We start from the raw sequence: 17,515 nt of genomic DNA, 5'->3' as shown, positions 1-17,515 counted from the left end.
CAGAAAAAAGGTTATAAAATGTGGAATCTAGAAACTAGATGGTATTTGTTTTCAAGAGATGTTATTTTTTATGAAAATATTTTTCCTTTTAGAACTAATCATGAAGTAAAAAATGTTGATCATCAATACTTTATGACTTCCGAAGAGTTTTATAATTTTTTCTTGCTAAATGAAGCTGAGATAGCCAACTCACCCTATGATGACAAGGAGGTACATAGCAATAGAAGTAGGTTTAAGGATGATAAATCTGCTGATGATGTTCCAGTCAGAGATACTCAAGATCATGGTGACTTAGCCAGCAACTCAGATAACAATGCTGGTAAAGATGCCGATCTAGGGAATTTGACTACTGTGAATGATGTCGGTAGAGATAACAACTTAGGACCTACTTATGATAATCCATTAAGTTCTGAGGGTAATGAGGATTATACTTCTGAACCTGTTCATATTTGGAGATCTAGTAGAAAGATGATGTGTGTCTAATAACCCTATAATAATGACCCTCACAGCTAAGCTTTAATATTAAAACAAAAATCCTAAAACTACACACAACCGGAAAGTGTACCGATCGCAAGTAGTATAGACCTAGAAAGTCCGAGTATCGAACACGTGGACACGTAAGACGCTAACGATTACTAACCCTAGACGAGACCTACCTTAGAATAATATTATATTGATTTTTGATTTCTAATTACTTAACTGAACTAACCTAACTGACTGATAAAACTTACCAAAAATAGAAAACTTAACGGGGAACTAACTGTATTAACTTAGGATGGAGAAAAAACGTCTACCTAGGTCTGAATCAAATTGTAGGCCTGACAAGCTAATGGATTGGATGACTTCAAGACACTGGTCCCTAAAGATGACAAGACTAAGGATCACTCGGGCTCACTGGATTACCTCTCGGCCTCACTCAATAAACCCTAACTACTCAAAATCGGCTAAAACGACCAAACCGGGAAATGATTGCTAACGTGTTCTAATGCTAGATCACCTCTCGGTCTCACCAACACTCGACCCTAATGGAAATGAATACTACACAACCAAGGATAGAGGAACAATTCAACTTAAACCAAAATAGATCAACTAGTCACTCAAAACACCTAAACCTGACAAGAAACGAACTCGCTCTCGCGCAATCCTTATTCTAGCATATAAAGGCAATGAGATGACCCTACTTCTTATCACCTCTCGGTCTCAAAGAAAGTGTCTAACCGCTGTACTTTAACCAAATAATCATGCAAAAAACCCTACGGTTGTTCCTACCGCAAACAAACCCTAAACACCAAGTCTAGAATCAAACAATGCACCGATCAATCAATACAAAACTAATCAATCAACACACGGGGTTTATGCAATAAATTAACCAATATTTTTCCAGCCCTTAAACACAACCTATTTCATGTCTAAATCAAACTTTACAATAGCAATTAAGGTCTATCAATCAAACAATCCATAAAACCTATCAAAACCTAACAATTAACATCATCCCTAGGTAGAACTAACAAGTTTAGCCGAGAATCATAGTTGGACAGCCATGAACATTTAATAAAACCATTAATAAACTCATCTTAAACATCAATTCAAACATTCAATAATCAATACTAATCAATAACAAGTCAATATCTCAAGTAATTGCAAAACTATTAATCAACTGAACAAGTAAATCAAAGTATATGAACAATGAAAAAGATGTAAGGATATGGATGTTTATGGGCTGCTCGTGGCTGTAAAAACTGATGGTGAATGATCCCGAGGCTTGATTCTTGTGTCTTCTTCCTTCCCTAGCCGCCACAACTGCCAAACCCTAGCCGAAAAAAGATTTCTTTCTTTCCTTCTCCCTGCTGCTGGCCGATCGCAGCTACTGCTGTCTTTAGGGTTTTTTTAATTTTTTTTATGTTATAATACTTGGGCTTTTTCATGATGTACACGGGCCGGGCTTTGAGTCTTGTCTTGAAATTGTATGCGTAAAAGGGCCGTGAACTCCTCGAAAAGCTCGGTTTCTTCAATCTTTCACCCATAGCCTACAAAATAAAGATTAATATGTAAAAGCTATCTAAAACGAGTTAAAATTTATAAAATATAATATAATACGTAGATAAAACGTGCGGAAAATACGTGTGTTTTACAACACATCAAAAGACTACTGTTCCTAGGAAATTTGATGACTTCATTGTTAGCGGTAAAGTTAAATATTGTATGCATAGCGTTGTTAACTATTCAAATCTTTCTTCTGAGTATATCTCCTTTGCATCTGCTCTCAATAAAAATCTAGAGCCTAAGACTTATAAAGAGGCATCCTCTAACCCCAACTGGGTTACTGCCATGAGTGAAGAAATGGAAGCTTTGTTAAGAAATGGAACATGGGTTATGACAGAGCTTCCCAATGGCAGAAAACCAGTTGGATGTAAGTGGATATATAAAATCAAATATAAGTCCGATTGTACTATAGAAAGATATAAAGCAAGACTAGTTGCGAAGGGGTTTAGTCAGAAAGAAGGGTTAGATTTTGATGAAACCTTTTCGCCTGTGGTGAAAATGGTTACAGTTAGAACGGTGCTTACTTTAGCTGTTAGAAGTAAGTGGCCATTATTCCAACTTGATGTTAATAATGCTTTTTTATATGGGTCATTAAATGAAGAAGTGTATATGACACCTCCAGAGGGATTTCATGATCCTAAGAGTAAGTGTGTTTGTAAGTTGGTTAAATCCTTATACGGACTTAAACAAGCTCCTAGGATGTGAAATGCCAAATAAACTAATACTTTGATTGAAAATGGGTTTAAACAAAGTAAGAGCGATTACTCTTTGTTTGTTAAAAGTGATGGAAAAAATATAACTGTTTTGTTAGTATATGTAGATGACATTGTTCTTACTGGGAACAATGATTTAGAACTTCAAAGTACAAAGGATTGGTTGAGTTCCAATTTCAGAATCAAAGATCTTGGAAAACTAACATATTTTTTGGGTATTGAAGTGTTTTATAAAACTAATGGGATTGTCTTGTCTCAAAGGAAGTATTGCCTTGATTTGTTAGATGAATTTGGTTTGATTGGTTCTAAACCTATTGGAAATCCAATTGAGCAGAATTTAGTGGTTACCGATAAGGCTAATTCTGACAGCTCGGAGTATGAGTTATCAGATGTAAATTCTTATCAAAAATTAATTGGTAAATTAATATATCTAACATTAACCAGGCCAGATATTTCATACACTGTCAGTTGTCTGAGTCAGTTCATGCATTCTCCTTTAAGCTCACATTTAAAGGTTGCTATAAGGTTACTAAGGTATTTAAAAAAGGCCCATGCAAAGGGGAACTTTATAAGTGCTAGTAGCTCTCTAGAACTCAAAGCATACTCAGATGCTGACTGGGGTAAGTGTTTGGCTACTAGGAGATGTATTACGCGCTATTGTGTGTTTCTAGGAAACTCTTTAGTTTCTTGGAAAAGCAAGAAGCAGCCTACAGTTTCCAGATCTTCTGCAGAGGCAAAGTATAGAGCACTTGCTGCCACTTGTTATGAAGTTGTATGGTTGGTAAAACTGTTAAGTGACTTAAAAGTAAATGTTAGTTTACCAGTTGAAATGGGCTGTGATAACTCAGCTGCTATTTTAATTTCCGCAAATCCTGTCTTTCATGACAGAACTAGCATTTCGAGATTGATTTGCATACAGTGAGGGATAAGATTATAGAAGGGTTGATTAAAGTTGTTAAGGTTGATTCTTTGGATCAACCTGCTGATTTGTTCACTAAAGGACTTGGTGTTGCTCAACATGAATATTTATGTGGATTATTGAGTCTTGTTGATCCTTGTGCAAGTTCGAACTGAGAGGGGGTGTTGAAAGATATAAAAAAGGTTTCATTTCAATCTTGCATCATAAAAGGATTCAGGTTAGTTGGTTCAATTATATTTTAGTTGTTATAATTGATGTTATAATTTCTTGTTTTTGTTTATTTTGTATATGTATGTGGCTGCATACTTGGATGGTGCAAAGAGCAATATTTCTGGTGGAAAAGGGCTTTGCTGTAAATTGAAGGGACTAATTGTAGCAGCTTCTGGAAGATTGGACTAGTCAACTAAAGCATACATATAATGCAGATTATCTAACTTTTGGAGAGAGATTCAAGATAATAATAATAATACACACACCATAAAAGTTTTCTGGTGCAATTTGGATTCTTGAATCGGCTTGCAACAATCTGTTGCAGGTAATTTTGTAATTGTTCTTCATAGTTTAAATCTTGTAGTTATTATTTGCCGATTCTTAATGTGTTTGTTAATCTTTGTTCGATTAATTAGAACATTTAGGGTTTATCTGTAATCGTAATTTTGATTTGAACGTATTTGCAACAATTAATTGTTTGCTGGAATAAAGAAATCAGATTGTGTTTTTAACAAAATCGGTACCGATTTGGTACTGTCGGTACCGAATCGGTACCAAAGTTTTGAGTCTCGGGAGCGGTACAATATGGTACCGGTATTTCCCGAACCTTTACCTTCAATGCCGGTACCGTACTGGTACCAAGAATTTGTAATTTCTGGGATCGGGATTTTCGGTACCGGTACGGTGCCTAGCTCATCCCTAATTTCCATCATTTGAACCCCTGAGTGATCAAATTATTGCGGTGGTTTAAGCTCATCACGATCCCTACTTCTTACAAATTCTTGCACTTCTTCCATCAATGACTAACCGTATCGCGGCACATCTCTTATTCCCCACCTTTCTCATCCATCAAGACTGTTATGGCTAACATGAAAAAACCTATCACGTCGTGATAGGGGGGCTTACGACATTTGTTCGGTGATCATCACTTAATCACTCGGTTTCATCACGGTAGTGCCCTGTCCACCTAAGTATATCTATTAAACAAATGACACATTTTTAATGTTTGGTATGCAATATCCTAGTGTTTATATTTTTCTCAACGTTTTCGTTTCCAAATTAGACAAAGCAAGTCTAAACACACACCAAAATAAAGAACCAAATGCCACTATTATCATTCATCACCAAAAACATTTTAAAAAAAGGTTAAAGATCTGGCAGCTGTCATTATAGCAAAGTCAATCATAAACTTTTACGCAATTGGTGCGCTGATTTTGTGACGACTGTTAACGTGCATAAAAACTACGATTAGACTATGTCTTGTCGTTGAATCCAGCGTATGAATTCACCCAATCATATTGTGCCATGTGGCGCTGACTGGAGCCAACCCTTCAACCCTTGTCGGTCACGCCATCGGTAAATTCACCCATTTGTCGTTCGCAGCCCGCTGAATTCATCCACCCGTGAGTCAACCCATCAATTTTCTTCCTTTAGACCAAGCGAGCACGCTCGCCCAGGGTCGCGGCGCCCGCTCGTGGCGAGTGGTGAAGCGAGGGCGTTGTGGTGTTCGTGGCCGACGTGGCTCGCGCCACTCACCGAAGCCGGTTGCTCGCTTGCCACAACGCATAGTCTTTAAGTGCACAAGTCTGAGCTTTCAGCTAGAGTAAAAACTAAACAATAAACAACTTGATAGTTCACAAAACTAACTTAATTAACTACCATTAGCCTTGTAGAGCATTCTCAGCCCATTCCTTTAAAATATGTGAGGGGGATTTGTAAATTATATAGTATGGTTATGAGTGATTGTGAGTAGAGGGGAGAGAAAATGTTACAGGGAAAAGTTAAATTTGAGGTTCCACTGTTCATACTGTATAATTTTTTAATATTTTTTAAAAATAGTTGTGAGTGGAGGAAAGAAAAAATATAATGATAAAGGTATAAAAAAGTATTATTTAATTAAACATGAGAGAGAAAAAACAGTGATTTTTAGTGTAATTATATGATATATATTGATATAGGGTTGGAAATGAGTTGGGAGTCATCATGTGAGTACCCCGGGTCGGGTCGGGTCGGGTCGGGTCAAATAAAATAAAAGGCAGTCTTGATTCACACAAAACACAAGAGTATGAGAACGAGTCTCATCATCGTATGTGTGTGAGAGACTGAGTGTGTGACGTCATCACGATGCCTCTTCTTTCTCGTTCTCTTTATCTCCCATAAATCCTTTCTTCATTAATCTCTCTCATTCACCGACGTCGTTTCGAACCTTTAATAATAATAACTTCACTCTCCATGGCAGCCGTCGGTGCTGGCTGACGTGTCACATCGATCGATCAATTCTCATCAAATCAATCAGCTTGTGTTAAATTAGGGTTTTAATTTATAATCTGATGGAGCCGCATGTAGCGAATAAGTTTCGATTAGGGAAAAAGATCGGCAGTGGCTCATTTGGAGAGATCTATCTTGGTTCGTTTAGTTTAATTAATATTATTATTAATTGATAATTGATGATGAATTTGGTTACTTTTGCAGGTACTAATATTCAGACCAATGAAGAAGTTGCAATCAAGTTTGTGAGTATATATATATATATATATATATATATATATAAAGATTAGTAATTTGATTACTTAATTATTGTTTTATAATTGGTGATTTAATGTGTTTGATTAATTGCTGTTATTGGGTTATACGCATAGGGTTTTTTCTAGGGGTGTAAACGAGACGAACCGTGCTCGAGCTCGTCTCGTTTTGACCTAACGAAGGTTGAGCTCAAGCTCTGCTTGTTTCGAGCTCTTTTTATAAAGCTCAAGCTCGGCTCTGAGTTGTTTTGGCAAACTCGGGTTCGGCTCATGCTTGGCTCGGGTCAACTTTCTGTATTGTTTGTTAAATAATTTATATATCTTTTTAATTATTTTTTTTATATTTTGAGTAAACCTTAAACGAGCCAAATCTCAGCTCGAGCTCGACTGGGTAACATAAAACGAATAAATAGAATTCTAAAAGAGGTCAAACTTGAAAACACACAAGGCTCGTGAAGCTTCAATGAGCCTAGACGAACTTCCCGTGCATGGCTTGAGCTCGGGATCGATAGCTAAATGAGCTTCATTTGAGACTTGACGAGCCTAAATGAGCTTCCCTTACAAGGCTTGAGCTCGGGCCCGATAACTAGACAAGTTGTATTTGAGGTTCAGGCTCGGTTTGAGCTCTAAAAAGCTTGGCTCGTTTCGAGCTTTTTATTGATTCGAGCTCGAGTAGCTCGCAAGCGGCTCAGCTCATTTGCACCCCTAGTTGTTTCACCAAAGGCCTAAAGCTTTACAATTAGTGGGTGTTTTGAGTGTTTGGGTCAAAATATTTAACCATGAATAAGAAATTATTAATTATAGTGTAGTTATAAATTGCAGAATAATCATAGCTGGAAATGCAGATTCTTATATGGATGTGTATAACCATTGTGAATTTGTGATGTATAATTAAACACAAATTAGGCTAATATCAATGTAATAGAAAAGTTTTAGATTTTCAGGATGTGTAATAGTTATGCATGGTTAAACAGTTTGTTTGTTGGGAGTCACCAGGCTTGGTGGAAAACTTGATAGAACATGATAAGTGGGATTATTATTATCATTATTTGTTGACGTTTGCTATGAAATCTGCGAAACTTGGAAAGTTGCAGCGAATAGATTGTGTGAGGTATTAGCACGTATGCATGGAAATATTCTAAAACGCATTTATGGACTTTGCGTATTTGAAAATGTCGCAGCCTACTGTTTTGCTGGTGCAATTAAGTTAAAATTTTAATCAAATAATTGATATTTTTATTGGCAAAAAAGACGATATATGCATACTAGATATATCTTCATACATGTATTTTTTTGTGTTATATTGATATTTTTATATATCTTGTCAATATATGCAATGTAATAAGCATAGAAATGTTTCAGGATGTATTAACAATTATCAAGCAGTTTAATTATAAAATAATAGAAAAGCTTCACAATGTGTAAACAGTTATGCATGATTGAACAGTTTGTTTGATGGGATTCATCGGGCTTGATGAAAAACTTGGTAGAACTATAGAACGTGATAATTAGTTTTATTATTATTTGTAAATGTTTTCCAAGAATAACGAAATCCGTGAAATTTGGAAGGTTGTCGCCAATGGGTTGTGCAAGGTATAGCATGTATGCATTGAAGTTATTCTGAAACCTGTGTATGGACTTTGCGTATTTATAAATGTAGAGTAGAATAAAGTTCATGTGTTATATTACATATTGATATATTGGAAATAAAGACTATGTGTACATACATGTTATTTTGTGTACGTATATGGATATGTTTATATACCTCTTTAATATTCGCAATGAAGTTATTGGTTATTAGTGTTCGCATAACACTATTAACCTCGCGTGCATATTTGAGTTGGAACATTATACCAGATTTGTGCTTGTTCTTTACTAATTATGTTAATTGGTTTGTTAGTCTCACGTGCATACTGATTTTGTTGCCATTTAAAGTTAGTACAAGATCGTTAGTAATCTTTAATTTATGGACTTCCATTATTACAATTTTATTAAGGGGAGTGATTTTCTTTAACTTAATTGTTTTATTCTTTTTTTTTTCAGGAAAGCGCCAAAACAAAGCATCCACAATTGCAATATGAATCAAGATTGTACAAGATACTACAAGGAGGAAGTATGTTATGATAATATAGATGTGTTAATTTTGCCTCATTTACTAATAAACGGGCCAGTTTGGGTTGTGGTTTATTTCTAACGGCTCAAATGACAAAATTTAGCAAAAAGAGAACGAGTCAAATGGGTTAAAGTCACCCAACATGTATAATAATGCTCAAGTCTCTTACCGTTACTTTTTGAAAAAAAAATCTTATTTTAATAAATGGGTCAAGTTTTAACCGTTACTGAGCCTGCTCTACCACCCATTTTACCACCATCTTGATAATGTTTCGGTTATACTTAGTTACTTACTGCTATTTGGGTTGCCAATTTGCCAGCTGGAATCCCGAATGTGAGATGGTACGGAGTCGAAGGAGATTACAATGTTCTGGTGATGGATTTATTGGGCCCGAGTCTCGAGGATTTGTTTAATTTCTGTAGTAGGAAGCTGTCTTTGAAGACTGTTCTTATGCTTGCTGATCAAATGGTACACCTTGTAATATATTGATTATTTTATTATTTCATATTTACTTTGTTATTAACTTGATCATACTTGCTGCAGATAAATCGTGTTGAGTTTATTCACATTAAATCATTTCTGCACCGGGATATTAAACCAGATAACTTCCTGATGGGTTTAGGCAGGCGTGCTAATCAGGTTTCGCTTTATAATTTATTAATGTATCTACTGTATTATATATATTTGCATATTTCGCTCTAATATTTATTGCTTTTTTATATATATCTACACATTACAGGTGTATGCTATTGATTTTGGGCTAGCCAAGAAATATAGGGACTCTACTACTCATCAACACATTCCTTATAGGTAAGCGGGTTTTAAAAAAAAAATTAGATTATGATTTAATGGTATAGTTTTTTTTTTGTTATTTTATATAATACAAAAATTGTTTATAAGAAAGTTTATGAAAAGGTGTTGACTGGCCAACCCAACTTGGCCCTTATTAGATGGTACTCAACCTAGTACCTACCCATTTTGTTATATATTATGTGGAGATGAGATGTTTTTCACTTTTTTTGAAATACAAAATTTATTAAATTGCTTTATTTAAAAATCTAGATTAATATATTTCTTGTAATCATATATGGTTTGCCACTTTGCCTACTACATTACTTATTTAAAAGAAATTATTTAAGACAAAAAGTGTTTGTGGGTTGATCCGTTTCAACACGCAGATAAAATTTACGTATTTTTACCATTTTGCCACCAATGGAGTCATTATGTCATTGCCTTTATTTTTCCAAGCATAAGATATCATGCTCTTTTTTATGTGAAATATACAGAGAGAACAAGAATTTGACAGGGACAGCAAGGTATGCTAGCATGAATACTCACCTTGGAATCGGTAAGCATCAAATTATTCAAAACCATATTAAACAACATTATATCATTCTAACATTTTAATGCCTCTATTAATCAGAACAAAGCCGAAGAGATGATTTGGAATCACTTGGTTACGTTCTCATGTACTTCTTAAGAGGAAGGTAAACATATTTAACCCCAATTTAGTACCTTTTTGTGTTTAGTTATGGATGCATGATTATAATATTATTGACTGTGACTACATATTTTGTACTTTGTAGCCTTCCATGGCAAGGACTAAAAGCGGGAAACAAGAAACAGAAATATGAAAGAATCAGTGAAAAGAAGGTTTCCACCTCTATTGAGGTAAATAATCTTATTTTTCCGTTTCATGATGTTTTCGGCTGCCAATTGCTTTATGTTACATGAATTTTACTAAGTTTCTTTCTTCTTTTTTTCTGCAGTCGTTGTGTCGGGGATACCCTTCAGAATTTGCATCCTATTTCCATTATTGTCGTTCGTTAAGGTTTGATGATAAACCGGATTATGCTTATTTGAAGAGGATCTTTCGTGATCTTTTCATTCGAGAAGGTCAGTTGCTCCACTTAACTTATTATTTTGTTTTACTTTGTGTTTCGTAGTTAAAATATCTGAATTACTCTTGATATTTGGATAAACAGATTCTGTTTCTGATTTATCTATTTATTAGGATTATATACCATTTTTGGATAATAAGTAGTTCTATACCAGCTGCAACAAAACTGTTTTGCTAGTGATAACATAGATATCTACCTTATCTTTTTAACATAAATATAGAAGTTTCCACTCTTATTTCATTTCCATTTTTATAAAAGATGTTATTTTGGTCCTTTTATTTATTAAATCCTTCAATTATCAAAATATATCCAACATCTGATTTGTTTCTGATTATTTGATATCATATAATTAATCACTTTCACAATGCACCTGAATTTTTTTTAAAAAACACGTGGGGCAAAGTGAAAGTTACCAATAATTTTTAACGGTTATTTATGGGGAAGGTAAATTTCTTCAAAAGATTTTGTTGCCTTTATTTTGGGGGAACTAATGTTGCGTTTATCGAGCCGGGGGTCTCACTGGAAACAGCCTCTCTATTCCTACGGGGTAGAGGTAAGGTTTTCCACATCTTACACCCCTCAGACCCTACCATAGCTTTGCTATTGGCGGGATTACTGAGTACGATGATGATGAAGAAGATGATGATGATGATGATAATGTTGCATTTAATTTGTGACAAACTGGGTATATGGTATTTTTACAATTAATATTTGTTCGAATTGTTTTTTCAGGTTTTCAGTTTGATTATGTCTTTGATTGGACTATTTTGAAGTATCAGCAATCACAACTTGTGAATCCTCCGCCCCATGCTCTTGTAAGTTTGTTGCTCATGTGTCGAGGAAGTCCGTTATTATTATTATTATTATTATTATTATTATTATTATTATTATTTTGAATAGCCATTATTGTTGAATAACTGTGTTCTTGTCACTTGTCAGGCTACTGGTGCTGGAACTAGTTCTGGTATGCCTCCTGTGGCTGCCAAACCGAATAGACCATCAGGTGAGTTGCACTGGTCTTAAGTCTAGGTTAAATAATTGTTTCCAAAGCTTCTGATCGGGTCAGTTGTGATCAAACACTCGAGCGTTTACTACCTCCTTAAATGATTATTATAAAAGCTAAATCTATATTTCAAATGTCAAGTTAATTACAATTTTGCCCCGATAGTATACCAAAAGCTACGGATTTGGTCCCTTAGCTTTGCTAGTTACACTAGTAGTCCCTATTTTTAGTATTTGGTTACCCTTTTGCCCCCCGTGGTCTGTGAAATGACGAAAATACCCTTATCATGATTATTTGTTGAAATCAGAGCCCAAAAATGTTGGTATCCTGCAGGTGCTGAAGAAGGTAGGCCACTCGGTTGGTCCCCTACAAATCCCTCTCGGTCTAGAAACATCGGGATGCCTGTTAATTCCGGGAATTTATCCAAACAGAAAAATCCAGCTGGCACTGATCCATCCTTGAGTCGAGAGGTATGCAGTTTTCGAGTAATGATATTTTAATAAACATATCATCCATTTAACCATTATCAAACAAATACATACAAACGCTATGCAGTTATCGAATAATAATATCCTGCAATCAAGTGGATCTTCAAGGAGGCTCGGTGTGTCTAGTAGCCGTGAAACCGAGCCATCATTCGGGCGGGTCACAGATGCAAGCGCTGGTGCCCTTCGCAGGGCCGGAAACACTGGTCAAAGGAGCTCACTGGTTGTATCTTCAGACCAGAAACGGTCAAGTAACATAAAGATCTTCGAGTCAACTCTCAAGGGTATCGAGGGTCTGCGGTTTGAATCATAATGGGAAAGGGTTTGGATGTAAATTTGTTTTTTAAAATTGAAGGTTTCAGTTGATGCAATAACAATCATGAATGTTAAAAGATTATATGATATGTTGTGGATATTAACTTTGTATGGTTTTGTTGTGTTACTTATCATCCTTTTTTCTCCCATATTTTATTTTATTTTGTTTGGATTGATTATAAAAGCCTAGGTTTAAAATAATTTCATAGAAAAAAAACACAACTTAAAGTTTTCTTGATTTTCTTTTACATATGTAAATGTATAAAATTGACAGAATTGTATAAGTATTTGTAGAATTGCTTTAACTCTAAATTCAATAAATTCTGTGGCGCACCCAAAAAATTATTTTAGGGGTAGGTGTCAAAATTTTATAGGGTCGGTTGAGATTTTAACACTTATATAATACTAGTTTTTTAACAGAGGACGGCCGACCCGTGTATTAGTGGTGGGTCTTGCAATGAGTGATACATAATGTTATAATATGGTTATTTAACCGCACAATCCATTTTTTCTCTTCTATTTATAGTTTTCGTAATTTTATACTTGAGATTGGTTTTATATTGACCCGTCCAACATAGTCCAACCTAGACACATGTTTACTGAACAAGATAGACATGTTGAATTGTCAACCCTTACCCAATTTTTTGTCAAACTATATCGTGTTTCTTTTCTGTATGTATAAAAGTGAAAATTATACATTAAATTCTGATTCGATTAACCACGATTAATATCAATTAATCCCGATTATTCTCTAGTCCCTACCCACCGACCCCTTATAAGTCGTCAAAACCATGTAAAATGGTATAGTTAAAGATAAGCTATACCCGATAAACGTCTTCTCATGAAGTTAACTAAACTCGTCACGGCATATTTCAACTAAAAGTGTAAAACGAGGAAACTGATTATATATTGCTATGACATCCAATTTCAGGTTTCAAATATTATAATAATGCATCTTTTTTCATCATAAAACATAACAAATCATTGCAAAAAACAAGAAAAAGAAACCATGCATTATCATACAAGATCACAATGTTCGAGTCTTTCTTTCGAAGCATTAAGAAAGAGATCGACGAATTCACCTATAGCCATATAGAAGTTGTTTGACCCACCCGAAACTCTTCTTGAAAGACCCCTTCATTTTACTCTCCATAGAGTAAACTTTATAGCCCGCAACCCTCTTCTTCCTTTGCGACTCCCTATATTTTGAGCTCGGTTTCTCCAAGTCTCGGCCCCATGTCGTGTAACTCCTCAAATTCTTCATGTTGCTAGGAAACACTTCATCACTATCAGCTAACCCATCAACCCGACACGACTGAGATCTGTATTTCTCCATAGTTGCCAATATAACAAAGCAATCACTTCAAAGATGTGTTATATTGTGACAATGGAAAGTTTAAAGATATATAATAGTTCACAAACTATAAACTGAGGTTTTAAAGTCAAATTGGGTGGATTATAATGAGGTGGCAATTGTATTTTAAATTCAAAAGTTGCATGCCAACTTGGTAGTGTTAATTGGTAAATGCCAAAGTTTTTGGAACCTCATTTTGGCTTGTTTCATTATAATATTACTATCATATATGAATCAAATTCTTTAAATTGGCCTAGGGATAGGGATGACAGTACGTCGAGTTTAGGTATTCTTAAATCCATATCTGATTATGAAAGCCCATCTCAAATCCGTCATGTTTTAATCGGGTAATTATTCGTCGGGTTTCGGGTTTTCCCACCGGATTTCCTATTGGTTTTGTTGAAGTACCCGTCGGGTATACCCGGCCCAAAACCCTTCGGGTTTCTATCGAGCTTTGACAAAATATAAGCAGTTTATTACAAACAATGATTATCATAAAAATAAAATATCTCAAATAATTGTTATAAACAATTTTCGACAAATAATATATTTTAAGTATTTAGATCATACTACATATATAATATATAAAAAGTTATGTCGGGTACATCGGGTATATAATCAGGTAAATTGGTCAATGTTATCGAGTGATTAGGTCAGGTGATCGGGTATATTACAACTCCCAAACCCGTCCCAAACCTACAAAAATTTTCAAAACTAATCACAGACCCTAATGGGTCAGGTATTACTTGTCCTAATTATATCGGGTTTCAGGTTTTCCCATCAGATTCGGATTTCAATGTCATCCCTAAATGGGCCCTTTTCATTAAACTATTACTGCATTATATAAATTTAACCATTTAAATTGGCATATTTCGTTGGATAGGTGATGATGTTGTATTTAAATACAATATTTAATAAAGATGTTTGATTAAAATACTCCTCATGTAAAACTTAATTAGCTTGTGTTGTTTTATATTCCATACCTTTCTGTATGCATATTTACATAAAGACAAATCCAGCTTGAAAGTATTGATAGGATTAATACCATATGCATTCTTAATAATTAATTTTATAATTTAATTAGTTGAAGATCCTTGAAAATTACAGTCTTAAAATAAATGTTGGTTGAGCTGGATTTGAGTTTTAAGTTTTAGCATTAACTTGAGCTCTAGTTTTGTATATTCTTCATTACAAACAATTCACAGTCCCAAACGGACGAACATAACTATATAGATGAAAGAACATAATTGAGCTAAAGCTACTTAAAAGTAATGTGAAGAACAAAGTGTTGACCTGTTGGGCCTAAAAAAATTATTAATATTAGACTAAGTTGTAATGGGCCAAAAAACTCTAAAATGAATATAAAAAAATGAATATGGTAACGAAGGTAAACTAACATATATAAACAAACAAACAAACGTATACTATAGAATATAAATGAATGTAACTGGACGAACATAAACAAATTTAAATGACCGAACGCTCACGAACATAAATGAACGAATGAGAAATAAATGAACATAAACAAACTGTTCACTGAGCTTTTGGTTTCGTCTACTGGCTAAATTCCAAGTGATACGTCTCTGCATATATTGGCTCTTCGAAAAGTTCCTCAATGCAATAATTCATGCACTAAAGATTATATTAGTCATTATGAGGTCTGAACGGTTCTCACTAGCGATTAGAATTTGGGCCGGTCAAATGGGTCAGGTAATGGGTCAAAACAGATAATTTTAGGACACTTGTGTTCCAACTAAAATATTTTTTGAAAGTTCTCTGAATATTATGTCTGTGGAATATGATTTAGGAAAACTATATTATTTCAATAGTTATTATTTTTCAAGATAAACTTTTTTTTTACCTTTCGTTAGATAAAGCACACTAAAATTAACCCATTTAAGTAGGCTTGTAAATAAACTGAACGGGCATTGTCGTGTTCGTTTGTTTAACTCCAACCAAAAAAATGACCGAACATGAACAGTAAAACGAATGGAGTTTCTTGTTTGTGTTGGTTCGTTAAGAAAATGAACGTGTTCGTGCTCATTTAAATTCGTTCATTAATTAATAATATAAACAAACGGTTCACGAATGTAAACGAACATAACTGGACATAGATGAACAAACACAAGCATAACCGAGTGAACACTAACGAAAAGTAAACATGAGCATCAATATATTGGACCAAAAATTGATAAAACTAGACGAAATGTAACTGGTGATATTTTAAATTGATAAAACTAAATTAAATTATAATGGGCCTACAATTTTCTAATGAATATGTAAATTAACATTCGCGAACATAAATGAGCGAATGAGACACACATTGATGTTCGTTCGCTTAACTAAATGACAAAAAAATTTTTGTTCATATTCCTTTGTTCACTAAATAAACGAGCTTTCTGCCAAATGGTTTAGTGAACGTTCCGTTCCATTGCAAGCCTATTCAAAAGTAAACGAGTCATGATCCTTTTAAGCATATGATTCAGAAATGTATATTCTATTTTCGTGGGGTTTACATTCAGTGTTTCAAATCCCGAGGGGGGGGGTGTTGGGTGTTGAAGGGGTCATTCGGTATCAAGCAGTTTTGTGCCGTCATAAATCCACCCCAGGCTGGCATTCTAGCAGTTGGGACTGGTCTAAACGGGCCGGGCTAGGTAAGGGACAAATGGGTAATTTAAGTATGATGCTTAGCATTAATCTAATTTTGAACAAAACACAGTTTGTATGACTTTAGACCTGTTTGACCAGTCTCCAGTTAAAGATAACTTTTTTAGATAAACATAGCCCGAATTAATCGAGTATTAAAGCAAGCACGCTAAATAGTTTGTCTGATTAAAAATTTAAAAAAGAAATATAAATGATCACAAAGCAAGAAATATTTGTTACAAAATAAGTAAAAAGGGAGAACGTCTAGAAAACATGAGCTCGGTTTTGGTCGTGTGTAGAGTTAAAATATATGATCCAATATCTAACGCCCGTTACTTGTAATCTAGCCTGTTTGTATAAGCTGATCTTAGCCTGTTTGTATAACTTTACTGTAAGTTGATTAATGTGATAGCAATGTATTGCGCTGGAAGTTAGACGGAACGTATGATGTGACAAGTCTGTGATAGCAAAAGACCAAAAGTTATGCAAGCCTGCATAAGGTGTTATATGGGATCTTGTTATCGTATACAAATCCATATAACCTAACTAAAAATTGGCTTATGTGACAATAGTGTATCGTGCTAAAAGTTACACGACACCTATGATGTGACATGTTAACAAAATATATACGGGTCACACAATCTCATCTACGGGCCATTACAAGCTCTTATACGTAAAACTTTACTAAAAATTGACTTATGTGACAGTGGTGTATTGTCAAGCATTATATGACAGGTCCATGGTTTGCAAAAGTTATATAAATCTTATACAACTTATATAATGTGACAGTTGCTAATGTATATTGGGGTATAGCATCGTACGTCTAATTATAAAGGTATATCACATCCTAACCATTGTTTACGGAAACATGGCATGTCAAACCGAACCAAGATGCTTTGTTGGTTCTTATATCAATAAACATGAGGTGCTAGTTTTTTTTTAACGGCCAACAGAGAGTTGCATAGGTACTCCGTACATGATGACCAAATGGCAAAAAGCCACTGCTAACTGGCCCAACTCAGCTGCACGAAACTCTTAAGCGCCTCAAAGTTATCTCCAGTACCTCAAATAAATAAAGTTAAACCAAAAGATACAATATATAACATGGCTCTCACTTTAAACTTGGCCCAGTCTTTAGTTAAGTAGTCACTTACATGGACCATAAACATACATATGAGTTCTATATACAAAAAATAAATAAATAAATATATATATATATATATATATATGTAGATCAGACCCTGAATCTTCAATGTTCAATATAAGATATATAGAAACATTCAATACAATA

The 17,515-nt window shown here is 34.5% G+C and overlaps 1 protein-coding gene across 1 annotated transcript; it reads left to right on the top strand.

The window, feature by feature from the left end:
• Window positions 1-6,215: 6,215 nt before the first annotated feature.
• On the top strand, window positions 6,216-12,287 carry LOC143592463 (casein kinase 1-like protein 2). Its single transcript, XM_077072374.1, has 14 exons — window positions 6,216-6,291; window positions 6,358-6,398; window positions 8,451-8,520; window positions 8,840-8,988; window positions 9,064-9,159; window positions 9,260-9,330; window positions 9,807-9,868; window positions 9,944-10,007; window positions 10,107-10,191; window positions 10,290-10,416; window positions 11,154-11,236; window positions 11,361-11,424; window positions 11,758-11,894; window positions 11,980-12,287. The coding sequence occupies exons 1-14, from the start codon at window positions 6,216-6,218 to the stop codon at window positions 12,220-12,222; spliced, it is 1,368 nt and encodes a 455-aa protein (XP_076928489.1). The 3' UTR covers window positions 12,223-12,287.
• The last annotated feature ends 5,228 nt before the right edge of the window (window positions 12,288-17,515 follow it).

The sequence above is a fragment of the Bidens hawaiensis genome, unplaced genomic scaffold, assembly GCF_021521415.1.
Source record: "Bidens hawaiensis isolate Kalapana, Puna unplaced genomic scaffold, B.hawaiensis_p1.1 tig00040815_1, whole genome shotgun sequence".
In the NCBI taxonomy this organism is placed as follows: domain Eukaryota; kingdom Viridiplantae; phylum Streptophyta; class Magnoliopsida; order Asterales; family Asteraceae; genus Bidens; species Bidens hawaiensis.
The sequence above is the reverse complement of the archived record's forward strand: the minus strand, read 5'-3'. Positions and strand labels throughout refer to the sequence as shown.